Source organism: Thunnus maccoyii, chromosome 18, assembly GCF_910596095.1.
Source record: "Thunnus maccoyii chromosome 18, fThuMac1.1, whole genome shotgun sequence".
Taxonomy (NCBI): Eukaryota; Metazoa; Chordata; class Actinopteri; order Scombriformes; family Scombridae; genus Thunnus; species Thunnus maccoyii.
In genome coordinates this window covers 20,709,018-20,731,937 of record NC_056550.1, presented here as the reverse complement: position 1 = coordinate 20,731,937, position 22,920 = coordinate 20,709,018, and the positions used below count along the sequence as shown (strand labels likewise).

At 39.7% G+C, this 22,920-nt stretch overlaps 3 protein-coding genes and 3 non-coding genes across 9 annotated transcripts; 5 read left to right on the top strand and 1 right to left on the bottom strand.

The window, feature by feature from the left end:
• The first annotated feature begins 488 nt into the window (after nt 1-488).
• map3k14a (mitogen-activated protein kinase kinase kinase 14a) lies at nt 489-12,830 on the top strand. Of its 3 annotated transcripts, none has more exons than XM_042394111.1 (16): nt 489-531; nt 6,189-6,455; nt 6,543-6,624; nt 6,735-6,954; nt 7,297-7,680; nt 7,779-7,913; nt 8,014-8,143; nt 8,588-8,716; nt 10,123-10,227; nt 10,324-10,481; nt 10,601-10,751; nt 10,844-11,155; nt 11,252-11,361; nt 11,877-12,015; nt 12,135-12,235; nt 12,347-12,830. In XM_042394111.1, the coding sequence occupies exons 2-16, from the start codon at nt 6,203-6,205 to the stop codon at nt 12,506-12,508; spliced, it is 2,571 nt and encodes an 856-aa protein (XP_042250045.1). In that variant the 5' UTR covers nt 489-531; nt 6,189-6,202; the 3' UTR covers nt 12,509-12,830. The 3 variants fall into 3 exon arrangements, with proteins under 3 accessions (XP_042250045.1, XP_042250046.1, XP_042250047.1); XM_042394112.1 differs by lacking the exon at nt 489-531 and adding an exon at nt 4,190-4,463; XM_042394113.1 differs by lacking the exon at nt 489-531 and adding an exon at nt 4,611-4,681.
• A 1,051-nt stretch (nt 12,831-13,881) lies between these two features.
• LOC121884400 (apoptosis regulator BAX-like) lies at nt 13,882-17,346 on the bottom strand. Of its 2 annotated transcripts, none has more exons than XM_042393195.1 (6): nt 17,057-17,346; nt 16,313-16,361; nt 16,062-16,220; nt 15,798-15,933; nt 15,492-15,596; nt 13,882-15,379 (listed from the first exon to the last, which is right to left on the bottom strand). In XM_042393195.1, exons 1-6 carry the CDS (start codon nt 17,085-17,087, stop codon nt 15,281-15,283), a joined length of 579 nt encoding a protein of 192 aa, XP_042249129.1. In that variant the 5' UTR covers nt 17,088-17,346; the 3' UTR covers nt 13,882-15,280. The 2 variants fall into 2 exon arrangements, with proteins under 2 accessions (XP_042249129.1, XP_042249128.1); XM_042393194.1 differs by having other exon boundaries at nt 17,048-17,344.
• A 92-nt stretch (nt 17,347-17,438) lies between these two features.
• Nucleotides 17,439-20,249, top strand: rps11 (ribosomal protein S11). The gene is made up of 5 exons (XM_042393193.1): nt 17,439-17,545; nt 18,025-18,165; nt 18,588-18,663; nt 19,398-19,527; nt 20,047-20,249. The coding sequence occupies exons 1-5, from the start codon at nt 17,531-17,533 to the stop codon at nt 20,168-20,170; spliced, it is 486 nt and encodes a 161-aa protein (XP_042249127.1). The 5' UTR covers nt 17,439-17,530; the 3' UTR covers nt 20,171-20,249.
• Nucleotides 18,336-18,419, top strand: LOC121885050. The gene has a single exon (XR_006092459.1). It is a non-coding gene; the product is annotated as a small nucleolar RNA SNORD35 (small nucleolar RNA).
• LOC121885051 lies at nt 19,204-19,287 on the top strand. Its single transcript, XR_006092460.1, has one exon. It is a non-coding gene; the product is annotated as a small nucleolar RNA SNORD35 (small nucleolar RNA).
• LOC121885052 lies at nt 19,870-19,951 on the top strand. Its single transcript, XR_006092461.1, has one exon. It is a non-coding gene; the product is annotated as a small nucleolar RNA SNORD35 (small nucleolar RNA).
• Nucleotides 20,250-22,920: the final 2,671 nt, after the last annotated feature.

Sequence of the window (22,920 nt, the reverse complement as noted above, 5' to 3'; positions counted from 1 at the left end):
ATGGGATTAAAAGGGGAAATGCAACACCAATGAAACGTAATGAGAAACATCTCATTAACCCTAGTTTTCCTTTAAATATGTGACATCTTTAATATGAGGACAGTACAGATGTGACATGCATTCGTGCGTTTTCTCACAACACTGTGGCTTGAAATGTCATTTCTGTTTTCACACCTCACGACCATTTCCTTCTCTTAAGCATCTCCAGGGAGCTGCTGCACCGCCGCGTTATGACTCATTACAAAACAGGAAGCACCGATATGTGTTCTACAGATTAAAAGTATCATTCAAATTTACATAGCATGTAAAAATACTACTAGAGCGCAAGAAACAATACAATTGTATCAAAAAATTCAATGAATGATAATAATAGCACTAACCCGAGTCAGCATCACGGCACTTTATATGTCTTTATTGTAAAAATCAAAAGAACATAGTAGTACTTTGAAATACATAACCGGAAAACCATAATTTCATTCAAACTTGACAGTGCCCAACCGCCGCCACCGGCCGACGCCTATAGGAAGACCTGTAAGTTAATAATTTACTGTATATTAGCTATAAAATGAATTTTTTAAACCGGGTAAATGGTTTTATGAGCCCAATCTCTTCTGCTGTCTTCGAGAAAAAAATTTCTAATGACTACTTATAGACTTTACAAGACGTAACTACACTTCGGCCCTAGGTTGAAATGGCGTGGCTAGAAGGAAGTTATTATTTTAATACACTGAGAGCGCTTATATGTAGTCTCAAACAACCAAACGGGTATATATTACATATTTATAGGCTATATATAGTCAAATTGTGACAATAGCTGAAAACAACAAAAGTTAGAAGTTTAAAATATAGGTATTAAACTGGTGTTACTGGAAGTTTGGCAGTTAGGTCATCAAAGTTATTCAAAACCGCACATACGCCTATTGAATACAGCTGTCTATGATTAAAACAACTTCTGAACTCCAAGTTGTACTTTTTCAGTGCCACTGCTGACTTTTGTTGGATGCTTTTGTCTATCATGGAAGCCCTATGAAAGGACTTCCTTATATTAGGCTACCTCTAAGACAAAGAAATAGGCCTACAATCTCAAAATAAGAAGCATATCTTTAGGGCCATAACCATACACAGTGTATATAATACATACAAAGGTGTGATATATGCATTTGTCATTATAACTTTATTAATAGTATCTTAGTCTTAATAAGAAGAGACATTATGTTCATTCCAGGTTGTCCTCTGTATTGAATGTTATGACATCATTACCTCTTATCTCATCTGTATTGAAATATTAAACATTATGCCATTACAATCTCATATTTACCAGACTGGATGCTTTACATTAGTCACACTGACAGGTACTGTTTGATGGGCCCCAGTTCTGATGCTTCTCCACACTGCACAACAACACACCGGACCTTTGTTGGCCTTGAGTCAAACTCCTGGCCTGCATTTACTGCTAGGCAGCACTGGCCTGGATCCATCTTTGAATGAGAAACCAATGGTGTCCTGTCAGTCTGAATGTCTTTTCTCTTTTCCTGTACAAAATAGAAAGAAAGTGCAGAAAAGACTTTCTAGAAATCTGTTCACAATATACATAATCCTAATAAAAAGTAGTACTTGCAGTTGCCTTGGATTGAAATATCACTTATGTAACTTAATGTAAAGTGAATTTTCAGCCCACTTATGTTCAGTTTTTATTTAGTTTTTGATCTGTTCTCTGTGTTTAAGAAAGCATATGACATAATATCCTGAAATTCACAATAGTGATATTAGAGGGGATGCATACTTTTGATGAATTTTCAAATTGGTACGTTGACTGTACGGCTACAACCAATGAGTATTTTCATCATCAATTCATCTGGAGATTATTTTCTCAATGAATTGAATATTCTTTTTTTCTGTAGACTGGCAGAAAAAAAGTAAAATGAAAATGCTCATTATAATTTCAAATTTAAGCTGACATCTTAAAATGTCTCGTTTGTCTCACCAACAATTCAAAACCCAAAGATATTCACTTAACAATTATATAAAACAGAGAAAAACACCAACATGAACAAACTGTGATATCGTCTCCTATATTTTCTGACCTAATGCAGAATTGCTCATCGTTTTTTAATTCATTTTATTTTCACATATCCACAATTAATTTACAGATTATCCGTTGAATAAAAAAATAGTTGCAGCACACACTGTTGTGTGTAGTGATGAAGTGAAAGGAAAAATGGAAGCTGATAGAAGAGACGCAGGAGGTGTGACTGAACAGTGTGAGTCGCACATAAACTGTTGCCTGCAGGCGTTGTCTGCAGTTGTAGCATGCAGGCGGTTTTCTCTGATGCTGTGTGTAGTTCAGGACTCGGGACGTTTTCATGAGAAGCGGCCTGCGTTTCCCTTAAGGAATGCTTGGCTGTGTGTATTCAGGTTGAGTCCCTTTTCACTGTCCTTACTAAAGGCTTTGGAATTTCATTAATCTGTGTGGGTGTACAGCAGCGAGTCAGCTCAATATAGCCACCGTCTGTATGCGGAGTTCAGCTCTCTGCAAAATTTCAAATTACAATGCAGCAGCCCTGCAATAACGTCTGTCTTTGTGAAGCTTATAGTGTTATTTTTTGACACTGTCAGAAAAATGTTGGTTCGGCTTGATTGTAAATTTGGAGGCAGTAGTCAGTGGTTGTTTTGCATTGGATTGCATTTAGAGTTGAAACAATTAATCCATTAATTGACGTCAATCAAAAGAAAAGTAATCAACTGTTTTCATAATCTGATTCAATTTATAAGTCAGTTTTTCTTGCAAAAATGCCAAGCATTCATTGGTACCAGTTTCTCAGTTGGGAGGATTTGCTACTTCTTTCTGTTTCTATCACTGTAAATTAAACAGACTGTTGGTCAGACAAAACAAATATTTGAGGTTGTCGACTTAGGTTTTAGTGACAAGCATTTTTTTTTTTTTTTTTTTTTTGCCATTTTCTGACATTTCATAGACCAAACCATTAATTGAGAGAGAAATTGGCAGATTAAACGATGATAAAATAATCCTTAGTTGCAACCATAAGTGCATTACATCATTTTCATATGCTTTATAGGCCTATATCTTTTAATGAAGTTTGAGATTTAAGAGCTGTCTACGTTCAGCCATGTCGACTATCGCTGCTAATACTCATAATCCAGGTCTCGTTCTGTTGATTGAAAATGAATCACTACTGCTGGAAATATAAAACATGACTTTTTCCCCTGTAAAATTCAAAAGTTTAAAAATAGTTGGCAGCTAATAAAGTCACAAAAAACTCAACTCATGACAATGTCCACAGTCCTAATTCTAACCATTTTTCTAAGATATTGTTGTCATGACATTTAAACAGTGTCTTTGTCACCAAGGAGGCAGAAAGCAACTGCTTACTTGGTTTTTGGCGGAGCCTCTCAAGTGGTATTCTGAATTTCCTGTGTTCTGTACCAGTTTTTATATGAGTAAGTTGTTTTGCTGCTGCATAGAAAAGCAAGTGAGATTAGTTATTTCAGATAGAAATAGAAGACCAACCTTTTCCCACTCTGACACCTCACCATTTAAGTGACAGCTCATACGCTTGCTCCAAACTCTCTTAGTGGCGAATAGTTTCCAGAAGAAAATCCTCATAATATCAGATAACAGATTGTCAATTTTTTTTTTTTTTTTTTTTTTTTTTTTTTTTGAGAGGAGAGTGAGTAGTCTTCTGTCTCTTGCTGCTGTTAGTTTTTATGACATGACAAGCGAGTGGGAAGTGTGTGGGTTGTGACATGACTTTGACAAGCTCATATACAGTATATTAGCTAGCTACGGGCCACATGATCATTAGGATATCAGAGCACATAAAAGGTTACAAAACTCCTCACATTTCACTTCATATTGTGGTTCACAGCAGATGAGTACACATTAGTACAAATCACTTAAAAAATGCACAGAGTAACCGTTTTAGGGACATGAGATCAACATGACGATTCTGCAGTGTTTATTTAACTGGTCTGCTTTCAATTTGTCTTTGACTTTATGCTGCAGTGATCAAATCCATCATTTCATCATGGAATAAAAGTTGACGTTATCTTGATAGGTGCAGGCCTGCTTATTTTCTGCTTATATCACTGTTCAAAGTCCAGTAGGTCATCAAAAGCATAACCAAACATGTTATCCTTTTTATACAAGTTAGAGGGAAGAGCAAGCAAGCCAGCCCTGTTGGAGAGAGCAGAGGGAGGGGGGAATATGGGGAAGTGGAGATGCATTTCCCATAAGTCACTGTCAGCCAGCTCCTCCCCCCGGTTGGCGGAGAGCCAGCATCAAGCAGAGCAGAAGAAGTGCGGCAGAGACTGAGCAGAGAGTGAGAATCAGAACACGAAGGAAGAGGCAGACTAACAGAGCGCCTAGTTTTGCTAATGTAGATGACAGCCCGTTCAGAGTGGATACAGGGGAGAGAGATAGCAGTTCAGATTGGCATCTGTCGGTACGTCTACACGCCCCTCAGCCTCACACATACACCGAGTTGTTTTTGTGGTTGTGTTTATTGCAGTGGGTTTTTCTCTATTTCCTTTCCACGTAAATTCATTTGGGGTGTGGTGTTGCGCCGTGCTTTCAGAGCACCGGCAGAGTCTTAAGAAGGAAGTGACAGTTGAATTGCTTTGTTCTACATATGTCTTGGAGTGCGTGAAGTCGGCACACAAGGTAATGACATTGCTAAAGCCTAAACTTTTGCATTAGCTTTGATTGAAATTTAAATACATTTGCCAGCATATGTTTTGATGTCAGCTTTTCTTTAGTATTACTTGTAATGGTATCGTCTTGTTTGAGATCTCAGGATTAACCCTGGTACGACCTCTATCAAGAATATCTACGTTTATATGTGCAGAAAATGTCCAAAGCTGAGTGACAGGGAGAAGCTGTGGTTAAGTGTAATGGATACACTGATGCAACAAGCTGCAACTGTAGTCCTAATTCTCAGTTTGTGGCTTTCAAACTGCATTTAATGCACATAATAAGCAACGCTGAGATGAAATGAGTGTGCCGATTATACAGTCATACGTGTTTCGACGACGGTGACCTCCGAGCCATTGGCGGTCAGTCATGCAAGCTTTTATTGGAAATTCAGCCTGGCCATGCCTAATGTGCTGTAGTGTACTTCCTCTGACTGAAAAAGAGTACTTGCTTTCAACGACACAGTTGCAACTGTCAAAACAAGGCCAGGGTTGAATTTCCTGTCTCATCTGCCCACCGCAAACTTTCAAAGTTTCAGTACATTTCCGATGCTCAAGTGATCAGTATGATACTGAACTTACACGGCAAATAAAAGGCTGTTAAGAGGCTGATTGTCATGTAGTTAACTACAGTAAAAAGCCTATGGTATTGCATTGAAGTGGATGCACATTTCTGTGGTGAAGGGTAAGTATCTCATCTTCACTTGAGTCAAGTGGATGAACTCCTCCACCTTACTTGATCACTACTGAAGGTCGTGGAAATGACAAAACAAAAAAATTCAGGCCTGGTGATACAAACAGAACATAAATAATTACATTAAAAATCAAATGAACAAAAATAAACAAATACAAATTATAGATACACTTGACTTGTCTTAAAGAAAAAAAGAGATATACATACTTGGTTGTCATAATCCAGTTTTTTTTTTATCATGTTAGTTGATAGTAAAGTCCTTTGTTACATTATGGGGAACCAGTTCTCACAAGCACAAACCTAAAGGTCACTCTATTGATGGTAAGCAGCAACCATGTGATGTACTGTATAGACATGGCATTATGTTGCATTATAGAGGCATTGTGTTGCATTACAGAAGCAACCTCTTCAACTAAATCACTTCCGTGTAATACCCTTGAAAGTGCAGATTGTAAAGGAGACAAATTGGCATTGCAGTTCCACAGTAAAAATAAAAAAATATATATAAATTTGCTAAATATATAAATTTGAGACACTTGAAAAGTCTCAGGGAAACACAGCCGATATGTCAGTCAACTACACTAATCTACAAACACTTACAATTGGTTCTAGCCAGCCAGTTTGCAGCCCCAGGCATATATGATTATTAGTTTTTGCAATTTTTACTTATTTACTTACTTATTTGACCAATATTTTCATTGACCTGGCAGCATGCCTGGCCTGTACAAGTGCATAGACAACACTTATAGACTTATAGACTTCATATGATGTTCTGTCTTTCAAGGTCCAGCAGATGAGATGGCGGTGAGGCAGAGGATTTTCAACTCTACAGCACCGTTCTCCGGGTCACCCCAGGCTGAGCTGAAGGGGTCATACCCAGCCTGCTCAGCCACGGACCAGGAGACGGAGGAAGAGGAAGAGGAAGGGAAGGACAGCAAAATGGAGTACCTGCACCAGTTAAACCATCATTTGAATAAAGTGATGACACATGGAACTGCAGAGCAAGTTGGAGAAACACCATTGAAGACCTCAACCATCATTGCCCAAGAATGTAAGTATGCCCTTCAGAATTTCTTATAATAAATCGAATAACTGCCAGAACAGAGAAAGTTCAACATCACCACTGTGCTCTCCCCAGGTGTACCCCAGGAATCTCAAGCGTTTAGTCCATCCTGCTCTGAACGTTCCTTTGTTCCCTCTCCCCATTGTTTCAACGTAAGGTATGAGATAACTTTGACATCACCGCCTCTACATTTCACTTCTCATATTTGTGTGTTTGTGAAATTTTCTATTTCCATATGTGGAATTCACACTGTTCCTTTTGCCTCAGTCGTCACTCAGAACACAACAACGTGGCGTGCCCGACCTCAGCGTCCATCCAGGAGCTGAGCCGCTCCTCGACGCAGCTCACCCCAAGAAGGAGGACCCGCAAAAGACAGAAGCGCAAGGGGAAGAAAAAATTGGAGAAGAAGGAGAAGCAGCGACACAGACATCGTGTGCCTTCTGGAGTCCCTGAACAGGAGAGCGGAAGTTCTCTGGTCCGGATCCTGGTAAGAACTGTACATCAAATTGAGTCTAGATATTAAAACCACTGTTAAAAGGTTGGTTAGTGCACTCTATACTCTTGTATTCTTAAAAGAGCTGAGAGTGCTTGCAGTGTTTTTCTTGTGAATCATCTTCAAGGATATTTTGCCACATTCTTTGGCAGTCTGAGGCTCGATCCCTAGACGCTAACATGCAAACACTAGCCTTCCTGTGTTGTGGAAGTGAATCACTGAATTCAAACAAAGCTGCCTCTCACGGCCTTGAACATTCAACCCCTGAGCAAACTCACCTGAGAATGTAAACATCTTCTAGTCTGATCAGCCGTGCTTTTTGTTCTCCTCCTGTAGGAAGAGTCATCTCTCGGAGGGATAAGCAACCTCAGTTCTTCTTGCTGTAGCAGCATCGAAAGATCAGAAGAACAGGACAGAGGGCCTCCTCTTTACAACCGACAGATCTACAACACAGGGTCCAGCTGCTCTCCTCTGGCCTGGGGAGAACCGGTCTGTAACCTCCTCTCCAGCGTCCATTCCTATGGGCAGGACAGCGAGTCCCTCAGCAGTGTGGGAGACTATTCGCTGGCTTTAGCTGGCCTCAGGGGCAGCGTCAGTCAGGGGGACCCGTGCTACGCAGGGCCTCTTTTCAAAGATGTGGAGAGGGATGCAAGGGAGGAGGAAGATGATTTCTCAGCTGATGACTCAGTCAGCAACGAGGGAATAATCTTTTACAATGAGGTAGGTTCTGCTTTCTTCTCTCTCTATTTGTCTAAATAAGATTCATTATGCTCAAGTTTAAGTTACCAAACTAACTCGTTACTCTCTTTTCTTATCAGAAAATCCAGCCTGTGGACTCCGAATACAAGGAAGGAAAGGAGTATAATCTCACACAGTTCATTAAGGAAGGCTCCTATGGCGAAGTACACATTGCTGAAGATGTCAACACAGGCTTCAGATTCGCTGTCAAGAAGGTAACACAGAGCACATCTCCCTCTTTTGTTCTTTTTCAGTGCCTAGTTTAGAGTGTTTTTGTGTGATTGCTGACTGTTTTTTTCCTTTCTTTCTTCACAGATCGCCCTGAAGAGGTTCAACAGTGAGGAGGTGGGTGCGTGGAGTGCCCTCAGATCTCCCCGTGTGTTGGAACTCTTTGGAGTGGTCAGAGAGGGGCCTATTGTTATCCTTTTGATGGACCACAAATCTGGTAAACAAACCTCTTTTATGCCTTTTACACACAGCACAATCTATCACTACTCACTGCTGCTGTTGAGATAGAGCATGAGATTTAAAATTGTTGGGTGAGATGTGATGAATAAGTGCAAACACATGTACAGTAGGTACAACATGAGGATAATGTTCAAGTGTTCAGAAATACGGATGTGATTAGTGTCGAGATGTGGAAGTGGGTGGTTCTGGGACGCTAGAAATGACTATTGAGCTTCATTGAAGTGTCGCGGTCCAAATTACACCAAACATCTGGAATAGGAGACGCCAGCTTGACACACCTTGGAAATTTTTTCCTGTCATCAAAGTTAGGTTTCTTCACAGGCCGTAACAGCAGAGGGAACAGTTGAATCAGATGGTGTGTATTGGTAAATATTAACAAGACATAGTCATTGTCCTGGTCTGACCGTATTTGTTATTCCAGGCTCTCTGGGCCAGCTGATAGCAGAGCGGGGACGACTGCCAGAGGACCTAAGTCTCCACTACCACTCACAAGTTTTAACAGCGCTGGAGTACTTGGTGAAGAAAAAAGTGGCGCATCTTGATATAAAAGGTACGCTATGCCAAGGGCTATTATGGCAATTTCATTTTCTCAAATATACCAAATCTCACAACAGTCAGACTAATGTTAACGTTTTAGCTGAGTTATTCTAAAGAAGAAGAAGAAAATCAAAACATGAGAATGCTCTGTTGAAAATTGATTTTCATATCTTGAAACTGTATCCTTTTGGCACATGGTAGCTTAAGTTTGACATATCTATCACAACTAAAATCCTTCAAACAGATTTATAAAGACATACAGTACTTATACATCAGTTTGGCCTTAACCCGTTTAACCATCATTATTAGTTTTTTAAAGGCGTGGAAGAGAGAAAGATTCCAAAAAATGTTAAAATGTTTTGCCAAAAAATGTTTTTTTACAATCACTGATTTTGTATATGTTGTTTTTTATACAGCCTTGAACTTTGAAGTTTGGTAGGATATGAATGTCAGTCAGTTACCTAAAATCTGAATGTTAAGACAAAAATATTAACAGCAGAGATTACACCTAAACATACCCATCAGATATTGGCATCGGCCCATAAACACTTTCAAGATGAATTTTAAGACAGATCAAAGTAACTCAATAGTAATAACAGTAAAACAAAATGTGTCAGCTTGACTTTTACTTGTTATGGTACCTGGTGGAAAACAAAAACAGACCGAGAGAATAAGTCAGATTTCTAATTAGTTCTCATCGGAGGATTTTGTGTCTTTTTGTGCAGCTGTTGTGTGGAACACAAGTGTCATAGATACAGTCTAGATTTGATCTTCAGCACCTGTGTTGTGAAACCAGACTACCACAGAGAAGACGGCAAGCTGGGAATTTCCCACAGTGTGACTCACCGCTGCTCTTTAGAAACGGCGCATGTGCGCAGAATAAGGAGAGCAAGAAAGCAAGGGAGAATGAAACAGAGAGGGGGGATGGGACGAGGAGCAGGAAGTAGTCAGTGTGAGAACACGGGGAGGATAAGTACAACGACAAAGAGAAGGAAGAAGATGAAGATAAAGTGGGGGAAAAGTATTAAAAAGATTAAAAAAGGAAAAACTCAGAGGAACGGAGTTAAAGGAAGGGCAAAAAAACTGACAAAATCTTGAGGAAGCACAAACAGCATGATTGTGGCTCAGGCGCCACCTGGTGTTTGTAATGCTTTAGGAACAACAAGGAAGTAAAGCCAAATCTCTATCTGCTGTCTGTTTGTTACCAGTCTCCACATTCATTCCACATTAAAGTGTTTTCTACAGCAGCTGTCCCTCAATGACTTCATATTTCCCCTTTATTCTGCTCCTTTGTCTGGGGGCTGTTTTATGTCTGTGCAGCTGCTCTGTTTCTAATTATGTCGTCCATAAACCCCACTGTACGAGTTCTGAGCAGCGTTGAGATAAATACAGTGGATTGACTCTGCTTGTGTCCCACAGCTGACAACGTGTTGCTGTCGGAGGACGGTAGAGACACCTTCCTGTGTGACTTTGGACATGCAGAAAGACTTGACAATCAGGGACAGAGCCTCAGTGTGTCCAAAGGTAAAAAAACTACCTTCAGCCTTTCTGTTAGGAAGATGTGTAACGTATCCGCTTTCCTGCCTTAATTGACTGTTTTCCCAATGTAATTCAATGCAGATCTGAAAGGCACAGAGACCCACATGGCCCCCGAAATTGTGAAAGGGGATCCCCGTGGAGCCAAAGCAGATGTGTGGAGCAGCTGCTGTATGTTACTGCACATGCTCAATGGGTGTCAACCGTGGACGCGATACTACACCTGTATTCTTTACCTGAAGGTATCCTTCACAGAGACAAACAGACCACTACACCCTGCTGTTTCATTACAGACGTTCAATGTGCTCTTCACAGTATTCACATCAGAGCCTGATCGAGTTCATTTTGTCACGGTTAACAGATCGCTAACGAGCCTCCACCTCTGCGAGAGATCCCACCTGACTGTAGCCTTCTTACGGCTGAAGTTATCAAGGCAGGCCTCCAGAAGGATCCAATCAAGAGAGCATCAGCTTTCGACCTCAAAGAAAAAACCGACAGAGCTCTGAAAGAAGGTAACAAAAGCTGTGCTACATTTTGACATCAATGCCAGCAAAGCATTAACACTTAGAGTTTGTAAATGGTTAACGTATTTGTGTGATTGCAGTTGGAGGACTCACCAGCCCAGTGAAGGGACCCTACACAGAGCCCCTGTATACTTCCAACAAACCTCCTGACTCCCTGCGACTCATCAACAGCAGTGTTTCCTATGAGGATGAAGAACATCAAGAGTCTGTTGAGAAAGTGATAACAGCCTGGAGTGTGAAGGAATCGGATGACGACAATGAGGAGGAGGAGGCTGATTCAGATAAGTTAGAGCGAGGGAAACCTCTCTGTCTACAAAGACTTGTCCCTGAGCCAAACCACAAGATCACCACTGTGTCTGAACTTGACCTGGATTGGAGTAAACTGGAGCGAGGTGAGGTTTCTCTCAGTTTTCTGCTTATTTTTCTTGTGCCAGATGTACTGTACATTTCAAGTCCTCCTCATTGTTTTTTTTTCTGTTTGTGTGCAGATTTCTACCTGACCAGCCTGTCCCAGCTTCATTCTGCTGAGAAGCAGGAGCAACTCCTGTCTTGTCTCAGCAGTGACCCTTTCTCCAATCGGGAACCATGGGACAAAAAGGTACACACTGAAGTTTATGATAGAGTACATCTCTGAATTACTTCATGATATGAAGAAGTGAGAGTAGGAACAGTACAATACAGTCATACATTTTCAATCCAGGCCCAATTCATCACATTGTCTTATAACTGTCTGGCAGTTATACTTCCCAGTTTTGAAGTGGTGAGTCTTGGTTACTCAAAACCTTGTTTATTTGTTATCATTTACCCGAGGAAACCTTTTTTGTGGAACTAGTCGCAATTTTTGAGACACCTTCTCTTGCAAATTGGACATTAAAGCTTGTAACCATCAGAAACATCCAGAAAAAACTGTAAACCATGTTTGTATAATTTTAGAAGTATAAGAATTGTTCAATTCAAAATGAGTCATTTTGCTTAAAGGTTTGACAGGTCGGAATTGTTAAATTATTCTGAAACAGGGTCCATGTACACAATTAGTTTTTGGATGTTCATCCATTTTGGCCAAAGTATTAACAAACCTACTATTCTGCCTTATTCTTTTATCCGATATTCTAGGACTCTGGTCGCTGGTCTCTGAGCCCAGGAGATGACTTCAGCTCTGGTGTCTACTCCTACAACAGTCAGCCAGATGGGCAGGATTTCAGTATGGATTTGCTGGTTCACCCACAACTACCACAACCCTGCTGTTTTGAAGGTGAAATAAAAAAACATTAATGTCTCTCCTGTTTTTAACTACTTAATATAGTATCAAACTGTAACAGGTGATACCTTTTCTCTTACACCATGTGTATCTCTGTTCTGTGATTGGCTCAGGGGTGGATGTCTGCATCCGAGACTTCAACAGGAGAAGCATCCGGATCAGAGAGACTCGCCGGGTGAAGGTGGGCCACATCGCCACTGGAATCAGCGATCAGGTGAGACCTAATAGCCTTCGAGACCAGTTATTCATTCTGGTTGGTCTCAGTCTCCGTAAAGAGCAAGATTACGCTTGTTTAATGCTAACGTGTGTCTTCTCTTCTTTTTAGATCTCTGAGAGGGTTTTCACTTTGGAGACACAGCAGGGCCAGCACGTCACTCACGACGAGGAGGTGCAGGAGTCAGGTCTGGAGCTCTGCTGTGTTCCTGCTCCAGACTTCAGCCCTGCCTGGAGATGGAGGATCAGAGACGGAGTGCTTGAAACAAGATAGAGCCCCAAACACATCCATCAGCTGTAGTGTCACTTCAACTGTTGTACTACTGTTGAAGTCTTTGAAACTCTTTCATTTGTCTTTTTGCATAAGAGCCATGCTTTCATCAAGATGTTAAAAATTTACCAGAACTGCCTTTTTAACATACTTGTCTTAAGTTTTAAATGTATTTGTGTTGAGTGACTATATAGCCTTTTGTCTTTTACATGCATGTGACTCAAAGTACAGAGCTTTTTTGACCACTGTGATGTTTACATGTTGACATGTTGTCTTGTAACGTGTTTACATTGAGCCATTAAACAGTGTACTGAACTCTGCAAAATGTCTGATACATCATTGATCTCACTTATTCACAATCAAATCTGTAATATCAACATCATATTGATTAGTTAGTTTACATTCTACACAGTGACATTTCTGTGTGGTCTAAATAAATTATATGGGGTTTATTTACTTTACTTATAGAAAGGTAGATCAAAACAGCAATTGTCATTTCCAGGCTTTGAATGCTGTTTGAACACTATCAGGCTGTTTGCTTAGGTGGTGTTCCTGTACATCTGCCCAAAACTTTGATCTGAGCAAAATGACTAACTAACCAGATTTTCATTAAATTTGGTCCCCAGTGAACAATTTGTGACGATTTGATGATCCTTTCACTTTCCTCGTTTGCGCAACAACAGTTTAGTCTTTGTAGATCTCGCTTGAAATGACTTGAAAAGCACTGTAATGCCTACATATCCATGACATTTGTTGTGGATATTCATGAGCCCTAGAGGTTGAATCTGAGGTTTTGTCACCCAATGACTTTTCTTTGAGCACCATCATCAGGCAAAATATTAATGTAATGGATAGATTACTGGAAATCTTAGTAAGAACATTTACTGTTTGATGGCCTCTCAGGCACTGCATGGCTGGGTTCAGGAGGTATAGGGTGAATAAATTACCAACTAAGTAAACAAATATTAACCCTGGTGAATGAGAGTACAGCCTGAATGAGTCACTGCTAAACTCCACAGACAACAACTAGCTGAACTGTTACCGTAATCCACAAGGATCCCTGCTACAACGTAGAGATAGGCACTTGAGTTACTTATTTTTCAATAACACACACAACTTTTAGAGGCAGAACAGAGTCCTTTACTTACTCATATTCAGTATTTTTTAATAACCCAATGGCCTATCCTTCAATAGCTCCCATAAGACTAAATTTATATTTTTTCTTCAAATACTATTAATATAGTTAGAATAGCAAAATTGTGCATATGTTCTGAAGCTCTTGGAATCAACTCTGGTAAATTATTTATGTATGTATCACTGTAAGACGGTTCAATATAAGCCCCTATAAGCCTTTATTCATTAATACATATCAAAAGTAAGCGTGTAAAGATTTTATTTATTCCAACATACAAGGTCACTGCAAAGACTTTGAGGGAAAATTGAAACAAATTTCAGCTTTACAAATGTAATAGAAAAAGGTGAAAAAATCAGTGTCTTCATAGTAAAAAATGAACACAAAGGCACTAACAAACAAGAATATATAAAAACATGTTTTTTTCTGTTGCAGTTTGAAAAACTCACGTTAAAAATACAGTACTTGTAAAGTGAGGTAAGCATCTGTGAGTCCAGTGCTTTCTGTGTCTGCAGAACAACATCTTTCTTAGACCACAGGAAATGTCAGTTCATGACATATGGCTCCAATCACAAGGAAGGTTCCTCTTTGTGGGAGCCACATTAAGGTCACAATTCTGGTCAAAATGTCAAATTGCAGCCTATGATTAAATGTGACATTAAAAAAGTAGTAGTATATTGTTTACTGTCAAGTTTGCTGAGGTCATATGCCTTTTTTTTTTTTTTTTTTTTTTTTTACACATGAGAAGATGCAGGACATGTCTAAACATGGATACACATATTGCTTTGGAGACAAGTTCCTGCTGTGGCACTTCAAATTGTTATCCGGTGAAATAAGGTTATAGAACGCATTCACAGGAAAAAAACGGGAGGAATTATCTGGGTATGTTTGAGCCCATATTATTATTTGAGATGTAATTTGTCTCTATCTTCATTATCTTCTTGGCAAATTAAATAATTGTTTGTAAAAATCTCTCTCTTTTTTTTTTTTTTTTAAACTTGATTTTAACTTGATGTGACCACCCTCAAGTCAGCAGATCATTACAGAGTTACACCAGTAAATACTCACAAATACATATGAAGATGTATTCTCAAGCATACACAAACCATGATGAAATTGATAAGAGAAAGTGGGGAGATCAGAAAAGCGAGTCAAGTGGAACGAAAGTAAAACTACAATGAAAACAATGCAAAGAGGAGACCCCTAATTCCATCAAAAAAAAAAGAAAAAAAAAAAAGATTTCAGTCCGTAGATGTTTCGGCAATTAGGGCAGAAAACAGAATGCAGTGACTTGTTTTAATCTGTACCAAGTAAAAAATAAATTACTTATAATACGTTCCCTGTTCAAGTCTGACAACCTCTCCCCTCCCTCCCATGTTGTGCATATAATCATGCACCGCTCACTTCCACAGCGGCATAGGGATTATGGGTACGACAGCGCATTCAGTCCAACTCCCAATTCTGAGTAATGAATGGGAGACAGAAATGGAGCGTGTTTCCTCGCATCCAAATACAAGTTCTTCCTGTTCAACTTGTTCACTATGCCATAGCTTCTTTCTGTTGTCCTGGTTGTCTTCCTGCTTCCATGTTCCCCATTGTTGCAGTTATTCTCATCTTTCCACTGTCAGCTCTTCACAGACCCCTCACATCTTGCGAATGACTAGAACAGTGGTGAGGACACCCGCAAGGAAAACCCCCACCGTTTGCCATGTGGGAGTGCCGAAGTGGGAGCGAATGCCCTCCTAAAAGTCAGGAACAACAGACATGAATATTAACATATGTCATACAAGTAACTAATCAATTAATGATAATTAATGATTTATTTTGAACTGCATTTGTTATTTAGCTCCTTACCCAGCCACCTTGATCCCTGATCCAGTTGATCACATGTTCCCGGAGGTAGTCCATGGTCCAAGTGATTATTGTTCTGATGATATCAGGGACATTAGTCACAAGAGCCTAAGAAGGTGTGAAGGGAGGATATGTTAGACTTTATTATTCAACAGTGATCAACATTTTTCACCTTTTTCTGACATTTAATCGACCAAACAACTAATTTAGTAATTGAGAAAACAATCAAGAGATTAATTGATAATGAAAATAATCATTAGTTCCATAATACAGCACAGAAGTGGGATACGAGGGAGCTGCTACACTCACTTTGATGACGAGTCGACAGGCAAAGTAGAACAGCGCAACCACCCTGCCCCAGTTGAATTTTCCATCCGAGAAGATCTCGACGGCGACTCTCATAAACATCTCTTTCGTGGGACTGAGTGAAGTGTCGTTTATCATCCTGGGGAAAACAACATTTAGCAATTAGGGACAAGCTAATTTTACAGTTATTAATGGTGAAATCTGGTGAATTCATGATTCTTTGGGTGTGGAATTTGATGGGACTACCACACAAGACAAGTAGCCTACCTTTGGAGCTCTACATTTCCATCCAACTCATCTCCAATCTGCTGCAGGCACTGGGCAAGCTTCTTGTGGTTTGGGTCACACAGCTCTCCTCCACCCAGCTGTGCCCTTGTCACTTTAGTATTGTCGTCTCCATGCCGCTGGACACGCTCGTAGATGAAGCTACACAGGGGGACAAAGACGGACAATAAGTATGATCTCACTCTTTTGCCCAATTCTATAATGAGAGGGCAGAGTGTACAGTATGAACTTACTCCTTTAACAAAACAGCTCCTACTTCCAGTATCTGCTCTTTGCTGTTTCCTGAGAGACAAAGGTCGGTGTTAAATCATCCAAGATACAACAGTTTTACAACCACAATTTCCTCATATTATACACAAATTAAGGAATAATATGACTGTATGTGTAGTGTCACACTCAACAATGAGTTGATTAAGATTAAACAAACTTAAAATAACGGATAAAAAAATGAAAACACTTTAAAAAAAAAAATTCGTCAGTATATTTCGATTGATCTCTGTGCTCTCCTCTTTATATCTGTTGTTTTTATATATAAAACAACCACGCGAGAGACATTTAAAGTATACCAAGGCAACACATATACCTACAGTCTGTTATTTGTTTGCTAACGTTAAGTTAATTTGCCGAAGTTTGACACTGTTGCGGCTACATATAATACTGGACATCTACCTTGACATTTTCAATGTCAAAAGATGAAGTCTGCTGATAAGTATGTTTCGGTTTTCGTTCAGTTCTGCTTATTCACAGCTGTCTAACTGTGACCAAGCCATCTATAAAAAACGCAAAGTGCTCGCGTACGTTGGGCTAACGTTTAGCTATCATGCTAACTTCAGTTCAGCTAATGTCAATGCTAGCAAGCAAACGAGCAACAACCACAAAACAAGATTTAACAGTTAAAGTGACAAATGGTCTATGTCTACCACGCTGTTGTCAACACTGTCACCGTGAAATTAATTTCATAATATTACCGTTGCTACCTTGATCACCTCCTCCCGGGTGCGATGCCATCTTGTTGTTCTGTTTAGATCTGCTTCCGTACCGTCATGTGACCACATTTTATTTGTTTGTTGCAACCGAAACCGGATGGCGCCTGAATCAGATTTGCTAATCTCCTCTGGAGCTGATGGGACTGATGTGATACCACGATGTTAAACGAATGGGGCGATGAGCTCATGCGCTGTTGATGTTTTATAGATCTATTCACCGCATTTGTCACTATTATGAACGACGCTTTGTGAAAGATTGTACTGCAAATGAACTATACATTATTTAAAGGGTGTTTTTACAGCTCTTTGGTTCCATTAGTAAAACTTATAAAACAATAAAAAACATTTATGTCCGGATTTTTTTTTTTTTTAGCCTCGCCTTTTCACCAACGTCATTTCCCGTGTCTTGTGCTCTTCCGTCCGTCGCGCGAGTCTACAGGCCTCTTTACGACTCGGCAGGCAAAGATGGCGGATGCACAAGTACGTTCAGAGAAACGGCGTGGTTAATTTAAGTCGATATATTTACATTTAATAAACAGTTTAGTCAGTTAATATTGATTATGTGTCTTTAGTTTGTCCTTATACACGATTCTGAGCCATTTCAAATCACATTCAGGCATTCATAACAGAAATATGTTGTCGTTCAGCGAACCCTCGTGTAGCGTTGCATAGGACTAGCCGGGATGCTAACTGTGTTAGCTTAGCTTGCGGTGTCGTTAACGATTCACATTAACGGCGCCTTGCTTTGTATAGTTGTGTTCTTGACAATTGTTACAACTCCCATTTAAAATGCCCTTTTTTAAAATTAAGTTAAAGAGGTATTGGTTCAGCTAAGGGCAATTTTTGCGTCCCAATAAGAGGAAATCATTATTCATGATATAGCTAGCGAGGCCGGAAAATGAGTTAACGTGGTTTCTGTGCTACACAGTGTTAACGTATAACCCCTTGTTGTTCCACAGACCGAGAGGGCTTATCAGAAACAGCCCACCATCTTCCAGAACAAGAAGCGTGTTCTGGTCGCTGATGGTGGCAAGGAGACTAAGGAAAAGCTCCCCCGCTACCACAAAAGTGTCGGGCTTGGCTTCAAAACCCCAAGAGAGGTAACTTTGAACTGTCCAGAAACTTATCCAGAGTAATGAAAACACTGTGTATAGTTTTAAGTTGCAAGTGTTTTTTTGTTTCCCTCTTTCTGGTCTTCCAAGCCTATATTGGTTCTGAAGATAGTGCCTATTTGGCAAAGCCGATGAAGTCCTTCCTACTGTCACTATCCTGCAAATGATGTTTTTCTCACGATGGTCTTCCAAGCCCTCTGGGTTCTGACGACAATGCCTAATGGCAACACTGATGTAGTGTAGTGACAGTCTTTAATTAAAAAAAAAAAAGTTTTCGAAACCTCAAGAGAGGTAACTTTGAACTGTCCAGAAACTTGTGCAGCGTAATGAAAAGAGTTTCGACTTGACCTAACAGTTGGGGATTATGTATATGATGATAATACTAACAAAACTTTCTTGTTTTTTTCCAGGCTATTGATGGCACTTACATTGACAAGAAATGCCCCTTCACTGGAAATGTCTCCATCCGTGGCCGTATCCTCTCTGGTCAGTTAAACACTTGAACACTGTCTTGTTGGCACTTGTTTGGGGTGCTGCAGCAATGTTTGTATGGTTTCCTGTGGACTTGCTGTCTTAGAAAACACACCGTGCTCTATAATCAAACTGCACACATGGTGACCCTTAAATGCTAAAAAGTATATAAAACTGTACTATGGTTATTCTGTCGTGCAATAATCTTGTATGTAATCCAGAAACATTGTGTTCAAGAACACAATTACAGATTACTTAACAAGACCAGGCAGTGGAGGGTTCCTCATCATGGAGACTAAAAGCCTTATGAATGTAAGTTGAATATAGTGTGGTAACTCCTACAACTTGTGGGAAATTAATATCCACCCTTGGTTACAGTTTGTGTACTTTTAGCATTGACACCTCAGTTTTGGCTCTGTTGTGTGCAGTTTTCCGGTCAGCAAGTCAACAGATCTCTGTACAGATGCAGCTAAAGCAACCCAAACCAGAATTGATGTCTTTACAAGCTAACTTGGCTGCAAACTCCATATCGATTCCTTCCTCCTGTCACTGTTCTACAAATGATGTTTTTCTCACGATGGTCTTCCAAGCCCTCTGGGTTCTGACGACAGTGCCTAATGGCAACACTGATGTAGCGACAGTTTTATTAAAAGAAGCCTCCTAGTGTTTTGATCTTGATGCAATGTCCATGAAAAGATGTTCAGCACTCCTGGGAAAGTCTAATTCTGATCTGTGTTTGTGGTCTAAAGGTGTGGTGACCAAAATGAAGATGCAGAGGACCATCGTTATCAGACGTGACTACCTGCATTACATCCGCAAGTACAACCGCTTTGAGAAGAGGCACAAGAACCTCTCTGTCCATCTGTCACCTTGCTTCAGGTACTAAACCTCTCACATGTTGTGAATTTAGGGTTCTTACAGTCATAGCAGACATGACAGTCAGAAATTCATATTTTAGTTTCCAGACATGGATATTTAACAAGAATTGTATATGAAAAATGGAAAATAGTGCAGTAATTTGTTTCCACTTAGCCAGATGTAATGTTGGGCTTAATTTCACAATGGTTTGTGCACCTAATGACCTATAACCTTTTTTTTTTTTTTTTAAATTTCTGTGCAATGTAATTTTCCCTAATGGGTCACAGAAAAGATTATCAGTAAATCAACTCCAGTCTGTTTTAAATCTCAGTTCAGTTGATTGTTTTGTTATTGACATTTAGCTGCAAATGATGTTTATCTCACGATGGTCTTCCAAGCTCAGAGCTTTGACGACAATGCCTTATGGCAACACTGATGCAGCTTTCTTCATTATACTAAGGCATAGTTGAATCTTGATCTTAAGTTGGTCTCGTACAGATAGAAGTTCTTTCCTCTCTGATTGTGGTCTTTTTTCTGCAGAGACGTCACAGTTGGAGACATTGTGACCGTCGGAGAGTGCCGACCACTCAGCAAGACTGTGAGGTTCAACGTCCTCAAAGTGACAAAGGCTGCTGGAGCCAAGAAGCAGTTCCAGAAGTTTTAAGTGTGCAAGATGACTGTGAACAGGAAGGCTGCCATTGGCTGACTTGTCTCACTGTCAAATAAAGAAAACCTTGTTTAAATTGCCTTTTCTGCTGTTTGACTTTCTTAGTCCAACTCTCATTTCCTTTGGCTTTTGAACTAAATCATACATGAGCACAATCTGTTTTACTTGTCTGTAGTTTATTTTTTATCCCCAAGTATATCCAGTGGTTCGCTAGTGTATAATGAACAGATGTGGTGGTACAGTGAGTATTACCAATTGGTGTGTGACAAGTTGAGATGGATCCATCCATGAAATAAAGAGAATTTATGTGCTTAACTTGAGCTGGAGATAATTTTGAACATCAGATTATTCAGACTTGCTGAAAATGGGCGGTACCTTAATCAATCTGAAGATTCAGAATAAAATCTAAAATTGGTCAATTTAGAAAACTTTAAATATTTATGAAGGTGATTTCAGATCATGTGGGCCACCTAAAAGCAAGTTCAAAATTTTTGTTTTTTCAAAATAGTGTATGTTAAACTTCATAGTAAACTGACATCTTAAGACTAAGTCTATAGGTACACAAGCTTGGCAATTTAGTATGTTCTCATAGGTTGTCAACTCCATAAGGGTAAAAAGAAACGGCAATTGTCAATTTTATCAGTCCTACAACAAGACCAATGACTCATGGAAACTGAATCCCAGACTACTATGAAAGGCAGAAGGGACTCTCTCCCACCCTCGGCTTAAAATGACAGAGTGCTCAAGAACACCTGTGGTCAGTTTTTACATAATAAACTACCAATTGAAGAAATTCTCAAACCCTGGATGTAAATACATTTTTTTTTTTTGCAGAAAAGGCAACTAGCAAATGGGAATAATGTGACAGTTCAATCAGAATTATTTAAACTGGCAGCAAAGCTTTCTGAGATATAAAAACAAGACTTGTGCTTTATAAGGAAGGGTGAATATACACACTACGAAGATATTATAAGGTTGGAATTTACAACTTCAAGAATGTACAAGGTGTTCAACCAATGTGCTTATTCACATGTGAGGAGCAACTCCCAAGTTTATAAATGTACAGAGAACATACAGAGATGACTGGAGCATGTGCAGTAAAGTGGAGGCACCAAATGTATAAAGATATTAGTATAATGCAAAGATATTATTATCTATACTTATATATTATATAGTATTTAGTATAGTATTTTAAAGTATTTTTTTTTCTCTATTGAAAACTTTACAGTGTACATACAGACAGCTGACAAATTAACAGAAAAACTGGTACAAGTCTGAATGCTTGACCCTTACAGTGAGGGGATCTGGTGACTCTGTTATGCTTTGGGAGGCATTTTGCTGGCATGGTTTGGGTCCAGTTGTCCCCTCAGAGAGGGAAGGGTCACTGCAAATCAATACAAAGTTGTTCTGAGTGATCACCTTTATTTTGTGATGAAACATTTCTATCCTGATGGGAGTGGTCTCTTCCAGGATGACAATGCCTCAGTTCACCAGGCCTCACTGAATGATTTGGTGAGTATGAAAATGATGTGAATCATATGCTATGGCCCCCACAGTCACCAGATCTAAACCCAAATGAGCACCTATGGGAGATATTGGACTGACGTGTTAGGCAGCGCTCTCCATCACTATCATTAAAACAACAAATGAGGGAATATCTTTTTGAATTGTGTTCCTCAGCCTGGGAATTGATTCTACAAGCATCTGGAACTCTTCTGGAGGGATTACACCATTCAGGTCAGTCCAAAATCTCCCATAGGTGCTCAGTTGGATTGAAATCTGGTGACTGTGAAGGCCATAGCATATGATTCACATCATTTTCATACTCACCAAACCATTCAGTGAGGCCTGATGAACTGGGGCATTGTCATCCTGGAAGAGATCACTCCCATCAGGATGGAAATGTTTCATCACAAAATAAAGGTGATGACTCCGAACAACTTTATATTGATTTGCAGTGACCCTCCCCTCTCTAAGGGGACAACTGGACCCAAACCATGCCAGTAAAATGCCCCCCACAGCATAACAGAGCCACCAGATCCCCTCACTATAGGGGTCAAGCATTCAGACCTGGACCAGTTTTTCTTTACTTTGACACCCATCTGTATATTCCTGTACGCTGCAGCGTCCCCTAGTGGTTCACAACATGTTAGTCACATTGAACAAATTAGGCCAGCAGAGGGCGACAGATGACTGTTTTATGTTGGTAAGCGATCAAAACGAGTCCAACACATCTATGATGACACTGTAATGGAGCTACTCAGTTGTCTCAGCTGGTTACAGTGTTTTAAATGAACTTCTGCACACTTCTGTATTCTATGACTTAATTTATGCATTGACAGTGCTGGTTTTGTAGAAGAGTCACTCATTTACAAAAGTACTGCAATGTAGGCTTATTAAAAACCTACAATTACACAATTTCCTAAAAGCAACCAATATAACTAACTGATTGAATTTCCAGTCAGGGAATTGATTGGATGAAAAACATCCAGTATTTATAACATCAGCAAATACGTTTGGATAATTAGAAATAATTAGTCCTTCCATAATTTCTGGACTATGAGATGAATTTCATAAAGATACACAAGGAGGAATTTGGCAAAACCTTCCTATAACTTAGTGACAAATTGTGAAAAAAGCAGGATTTTTTTTTGCAGTGTGGTTACAACTTTGAATAGCATGGAAACCTAAAATAATGCACCTCACGTTTCACCTCATATGAGCAGCAGCAACTTTAAATCTCTTCA

What these genes read in the sequence shown, in the direction of transcription:
- map3k14a (XM_042394111.1), top strand. Translation starts at nt 6,203, where the DNA reads ATGGCGGTGAGGCAGAGGATTTTCAACTCTACAGCACCGTTCTCCGGG. An exon ending in TCAGATTCGCTGTCAAGAAG is followed by an intron (nt 7,914 to 8,013) that starts GTAACACAGAGC and finishes CTTTCTTCACAG; the next exon opens with ATCGCCCTGAAGAGGTTCAA. An exon ending in GAGCCTCAGTGTGTCCAAAG is followed by an intron (nt 10,228 to 10,323) that starts GTAAAAAAACTA and finishes AATTCAATGCAG; the next exon opens with ATCTGAAAGGCACAGAGACC.
- LOC121884400 (XM_042393194.1), bottom strand. Translation starts at nt 17,087, where the DNA reads ATGGCATCGCACCCGGGAGGAGGTGATCAAGGTAGCAACG. An exon ending in GGAGCTGTTTTGTTAAAGGA is followed by an intron (nt 16,221 to 16,312) that starts GTAAGTTCATAC and finishes CCCCCTGTGTAG; the next exon opens with CTTCATCTACGAGCGTGTCC. An exon ending in CCTGTCGACTCGTCATCAAA is followed by an intron (nt 15,597 to 15,797) that starts GTGAGTGTAGCA and finishes ACACCTTCTTAG; the next exon opens with GCTCTTGTGACTAATGTCCC.
- rps11 (XM_042393193.1), top strand. An exon ending in CCGTGGCCGTATCCTCTCTG is followed by an intron (nt 18,664 to 19,397) that starts GTCAGTTAAACA and finishes TGTGGTCTAAAG; the next exon opens with GTGTGGTGACCAAAATGAAG. An exon ending in CATCTGTCACCTTGCTTCAG is followed by an intron (nt 19,528 to 20,046) that starts GTACTAAACCTC and finishes TTTTTTCTGCAG; the next exon opens with AGACGTCACAGTTGGAGACA.